This window comes from Oncorhynchus keta, unplaced genomic scaffold (genome assembly GCF_023373465.1).
Source record: "Oncorhynchus keta strain PuntledgeMale-10-30-2019 unplaced genomic scaffold, Oket_V2 Un_contig_19805_pilon_pilon, whole genome shotgun sequence".
In the NCBI taxonomy this organism is placed as follows: Eukaryota; Metazoa; Chordata; class Actinopteri; order Salmoniformes; family Salmonidae; genus Oncorhynchus; species Oncorhynchus keta.
In genome coordinates, this window is record NW_026281669.1 from 81,783 (window position 1) to 87,615 (window position 5,833).

General features: G+C 48.6%; 1 protein-coding gene across 1 annotated transcript; it reads right to left on the reverse strand.

The window, feature by feature from the left end:
* Positions 1 to 221: 221 nt before the first annotated feature.
* Positions 222 to 3,506, reverse strand: LOC118381201 (potassium voltage-gated channel subfamily KQT member 1-like). The gene is made up of 4 exons (XM_035768153.2): positions 2,757 to 3,506; positions 2,078 to 2,124; positions 1,310 to 1,371; positions 222 to 668 (listed from the first exon to the last, which is right to left on the reverse strand). The coding sequence occupies exons 1-4, from the start codon at positions 2,783 to 2,785 to the stop codon at positions 435 to 437; spliced, it is 372 nt and encodes a 123-aa protein (XP_035624046.1). The 5' UTR covers positions 2,786 to 3,506; the 3' UTR covers positions 222 to 434.
* Between the last annotated feature and the right edge of the window lie 2,327 nt (positions 3,507 to 5,833).

Sequence of the window (5,833 nt, forward strand, 5' to 3'; positions counted from 1 at the left end):
GGTCGATTCAGGTGCTCTTGTCCTGGCTGAGGCTGGGGTTGAGGGTGGATGGATGGTCGATTCAGGAGCTCTTCTCCTGGCTGAGGCTGGGGTTGAGGGTGGATGGATGGTCGATTCAGGAGCTCTTGTCCTGGCTGAGGCTGGGGTTGAGGGTGGATGGATGGTCGATTCAGGTGCTCTTGTCCTGGCCGATGCTGGGGTTGAGGGGTGGATGGAGGGTCGATTCAGGAGCTCTTGTCCTGGCTGGGGTTGAGGGGTGGATGGAGGGTCGATTCAGGAGCTCTTGTCCTGGCTGGGGTTGAGGGGTGGATGGATGGTCGATTCAAGAGCTCTTGTCCTGGCTGAGGCTGGGGTTGAGGGGTGGATGGGGACGGTTGATTCAGGAGCTCTTGTCCTGGCTGAGGCTGGGGTTGAGGGGTGGATAGATGGTCGATTCAGGAGCTCTTGTCTTGGCTGAGGCTGGGGTTGAGGGGTGGATGGAGGGTCGCGGTGGAGAGCTGCTCGTAGCTGGGTAGGCTATCCTGGCTGGGGACACCTGCCCCACCCTGTGACCTCCTCCTACCTTGCCCCTGTGCTCCCCCCATGTCCCCCTGCCCCTGGCTTGTCACAGACAACAGCTGGGTAAGGGACTCTGCGATTTGGTTGAGTGTCTGGTCCATGCGTTGTATCTGTAAGTAGATGGACAAACAGAAAAGTCAATGCTGTACAGATCAATATAATATAATTAATAGATAGTCTTTCTATTTTATTGTCTGTTTTTGCAGAAAATGGAAATGTGTATTCTAATTTTCTCATTATCTGCCTTTTTCAGGCAAATCACCAAATCCTTTTCATCTTGGGAAAACAAACCAAGACATTATCATCCCTCATTAAATGATCAAAAGAGTTTTAATGAAAGCCAAAACAAATAGAAAACTTGAAAGGTTTTGTAAATGAAAATCCACCCTTGTTTCTCAACTCCTATTTAGGGATATCATTAGGGGACTGATTATGTCTGTATAGAGTGAATTCCCTCCTATCAGATCTCTGTGCTGGACTGAAAAAAAAACTGACTGTCCTCTGCAAAGCATCAGTCTGAACACAGTTGAACCAAATTGGTGGCTTTTCTATAGTCAAACTGACTTGGCACAAACCGATTTGGCACAAAATGGCTGCTGTGTGTCACTGAGTTGGGTGCTTATCATCGGCTGTGGGTAAGGTGGCACAAAATGGAGGGCTTTGAAATCTGATTAAAGGCACAATAGAAATGACACCTGTAGATGAGTAGCCGTACTCTGTTCAGAGGGTGTAACGTGGCGTAACGTCCTACCTTGTCTTCCATCCTGTTGAGCCTGGAGCCGATGGTGTTGTTGCCTTTGTCTTTGGCTTTGTCTTTTGCCCCAGGAGGATCATGGTCCAAGTCATAGAACAGCAAAACAAGACGACGTAACAAGAAACAAGAAGATACGTAAGATTCTGTAAGATACAGTAGAGATATAGTACTGTGTCCAGCCCCTCTAAGATGCTGTAAGACACAGTAGAGATATAGTAAACAGTGTCCAGCCCCTCTAAGATGCTGTAAGATACAGTAGAGATATAGTACTGTGTCCAGCCCCTCTAAGATGCTGTAAGATACAGTAGAGATATAGTACTGTGTCCAGCCCCTCTAAGATGCTGTGAGATACAGTAGAGATATAGTACTGTGTCCAGCCCCTCTAAGATGCTGTAAGATACAGTAGAGATATAGTACTGTGTCCAGCCCCTCTAAGATGCTGTAAGATACAGTAGAGATATAGTACTGTGTCCAGCCCCTCTAAGATGCTGTAATATACAGTAGAGATATAGTACACTGTGTCCAGCCCCTCTAAGATGCTGTAATATACAGTAGAGATATAGTACTGTGTCCAGCCCCTCTAAGATGCTGTAAGATACAATAGAGATATAGTAAACAGTGTCCAGCCCTCTAAGATGCTGTAAGATACAGTAGAGATATAGTACTGTGTCCAGCCCCTCTAAGATGCTGTAAGATACAATAGAGATATAGTAAACAGTGTCCAGCCCTCTAAGATGCTGTAAATTACAGTAGAGGACTGTTTACCTGAGCTAGTCTGGAACAGGGTCAGCTTCCCTAGAGACTGGTCCAATCTAGAGGAGAATTAAACACATTGAATGAAGTGCTTTGGGTTATATACAGGTGCAGTCACAGCACAGCATGTCGCACTCACCTGGGTCAAAATCTGAGAGAGAAAGTCAGAAACAAAATGTCATTTCCGTGGTGATGAGGAGGATATTTATTATTTCAATTTAATGCAGTAAAAAAAAATATTTTTACCCAGACGAGTGTGACAGAAAAAAAGACTGCATCCCCACTGGGCAAAAACTGGTTGAAACAACGTTGTTTCCACGTCATTTAAACCCTCAAAAATCTATGTGATGACGTTGTATCAACGTAAAAAAAAGAATTGGTTTTGCAAAACGTCACCAACGTGAGGGAGGACATTCATCTTTTTTTTCACCCAACTTTTAACCTAAATCTAATGACATGGTGATTGCTTTTGTTGATTTGACGTTGTATTCACATTAGTTGACAACTCAACTAAATGTAAATCAAAACTAGATGTTGAACTGATGTCTATGCCCAGTGGGTCTGTAGTGTGCAAGTCACATGGGACTTTTATCAATTGAGTTAATTGCAATGGCTGAGCTAACCCACATAAAGACCTTGATATCAATTTCAAATGAACGGGACTCAGGAGACCGTTTGAGATGCAGCCCACCTCCTCTGTAGCTCCTTGATGCGCACCATGAGATTCAGGTGTCCTTGGGAATACTGCTCGATCACGTCTCGCACATCATAGGGCTTACGTGCTTGCTGCAGAACATACACACAGTGTTAATCACCCTCAGCAGTAAAAACTCTGAAGAAGTCAACAGATCAAAAAGCTGCCATCGTGTAAAAATGAGTCTTTCTAACACAGTTTGAGTTGCAGACTAGAGAATATATGAAAAGATCTCTCTCTGACGTAAGCACATCAGACAGTCATACCACCCGCACACACAATTATTGAAAGCAGTCAAGACAATACACAGACACCCCCCAAAAATGACATATTGCAGCTTTAAAGCTGAGAACTATGATTTAAAACACTTGTGTTTTTAACCCACTAATCTGAGAACTATGATTTAAAACACTCATGGAGTTAACCCACTTTAATCTGAGAACTATGATTTAAAACACTCATGGAGTTAACCCACTTTAATCTGAGAACTATGATTTAAAACACTCATGGAGTTAACCCACTTTAATCTGAGAACTATGATTTAAAACCCTCATGGAGTTAACCCACTTTAATCTGAGAACGATGATTTAAAACCCTCATGGAGTTAACCCACTGAGTGTTTTTTCCCCTGTCATAAACCGACATGATGTACAGCAGTTGTGTAAAGTACTTGTGACTTTTACTTCACACATTTTCTATTAAGGTATCTTTACTTTTACTCAACTATGACAGGTACTTTTTCCACCACTGCTGTCCAGTATCTATCCTTCATGAGCCACTAGGTGTGTTTGACTGTGGAGTCAGTTTCTCTGTGCGTGCCGTGCAGTGTGCTAACAGGGTAGAGCAGTGGGCCTGTAGCCAGGAGAGTAGCTACCTCAGCTGAACTCAGGCCTCGACTGACGTGGACTCAGACGTTACTGTACTTCAACACAGCCTCACAGTAGATGGTGTTCCAGAGATATGTCACCAGATCAAACACACCTACTTCACACCAAACATAAAGACATTCAACACACACACACACACACACACACACACACACACACACACACACACACACACACACACACACACACACACACACACACACACACACACACACACACACACACACACACACACACACACAGTCTCTTCAACTAAAACCCTGGAAAACACACTACAGAGTATTCTAGAATCCTAAAGACAGCCGGATCACTCAAAGCCCATACACACAACCATAACAACACTACAATCCAAAACCAAGTCCAAATCCTCCCCACCGCCACCCTCCCATCCCCCACACACACTACTGAGAACCCAGACACACACAGACTCAAAGGCAAATCCACAACTTGAGTGATGTCCGCTGTCCTGCTTTTCAGCCTGAGGGAAGAGCCTCTTCATTGATTGACTATGTTAGTTTTAGGCTGAGCTCCACAACACCTGCTCTGACAGCAGTGTGAAGCTGCCTGTTTGTCCTGGAGTCCCGGTGTGACTTGATCAAGGCAGCCTGTCTCGAAGGCAAACAGTCACACCGAAGTGAGGACAAGCAGACCCGTTAAGAGGACGTGAGGACAGGCAGTCCCGTTAAGAGGCGTGAGGACAGGCAGTCCCGTTAAGAGGGCGTGAGGACAGGCAGTCCCGTTAGGCGTGAGAGGAGTCCCGTTAAGAGGGCGTGAGGACAGGCAGTCCCGTTAAGAGGGCGTGAGGACAGGCAGTCCCGTTAAGAGGGCGTGAGGACAGGCAGTCCCGTTAAGAGGGCGTGAGGACAGGCAGTCCCGTTAAGAGGGCGTGAGGACAGGCAGTCCCGTTAAGAGGCACGTGAGGACAGGCAGTCCCGTTAAGAGGACGTGAGGACAGGCAGACCCGTTAAGAGGACGTGAGGACAGGCAGTCCCGTTAAGAGGGCGTGAGGACAGGCAGTCCCGTTAAGAGGACGTGAGGACAGGCAGTCCCGTTAAGAGGACGTGAGGACAGGCAGTCCCGTTAAGAGGACGTGAGGACAGGCAGTCCCGTTAAGAGGACGTGAGGACAGGCAGTCCCGTTAAGAGGACGTGAGGACAGGCAGTCCCGTTAAGAGGACGTGAGGACAGGCAGTCCGTTAAGAGGGCGTGAGGACAGGCAGTCCCGTTAAGAGGACGTGAGGACAGGCAGTCCCGTTAAGAGGACGTGAGGACAGGCAGTCCCGTTAAGAGGACGTGAGGACAGGCAGACCCGTTAAGAGGACGTGAGGACAGAGGACGTGAGGACAGGCAGACCCGTTAAGAGGACGTGAGGACAGGCAGTCCCGTTAAGAGGACGTGAGGACAGGCAGACCCGTTAAGAGGACGTGAGGACAGGCAGTCCCGTTAAGAGGACGTGAGGACAGGCAGACCCGTTAAGAGGACGTGAGGACAGGCAGTCCCGTTAAGAGGACGTGAGGACAGGCAGACCCGTTAAGAGGACGTGAGGACAGGCAGTCCCGTTAAGAGGACGTGAGGACAGGCAGTCCCGTTAAGAGGACGTGAGGACAGGCAGTCCCGTTAAGAGGACGTGAGGACAGGGCAGTCCCGTTAAGAGGGCGTGAGGACAGGCAGTCCCGTTAAGAGGACGTGAGGACAGGCAGTCCCGTTAAGAGGACGTGAGGACAGGCAGTCCCGTTAAGAGGCGTGAGGACAGGCAGTCCCGTTAAGAGGACGTGAGGACAGGCAGTCCCGTTAAGAGGACGTGAGGACAGGCAGTCCCGTTAAGAGGACGTGAGGACAGGCAGTCCCGTTAAGAGGACGTGAGGACAGGCAGTCCCGTTAAGAGGACGTGAGGACAGGCAGTCCCGTTAAGAGGGCGTGAGGACAGGCAGACCCAGGCAGACCGTTAAGAGGACGTGAGGACAGGCAGACCCGTTAAGAGGACGTGAGGACAGGCAGTCCCGTTAAGAGGACGTGAGGACAGGCAGTCCCGTTAAGAGGACGTGAGGACAGGCAGTCCCGTTAAGAGGACGTGAGGACAGGCAGTCCCGTTAAGAGGACGTGAGGACAGGCAGTCCCGTTAAGAGGACGTGAGGACAGGCAGTCCCGTTAAGAGGACGTGAGGACAGGCAGACCCGTTAAGAGGGCG

Coding starts and splice junctions, on each gene's coding strand:
- LOC118381201 (XM_035768153.2), bottom strand. CDS start 2,785: ATGGTGCGCATCAAGGAGCTACAGAGGAG. Junction 2,125..2,756: donor ATCAAGGAGCTACAGAGGAG/GTGGGCTGCATC, acceptor ATTCTCCTCTAG/ATTGGACCAGTCTCTAGGGA. Junction 669..1,309: donor TCAACAGGATGGAAGACAAG/GTAGGACGTTAC, acceptor ATCTACTTACAG/ATACAACGCATGGACCAGAC.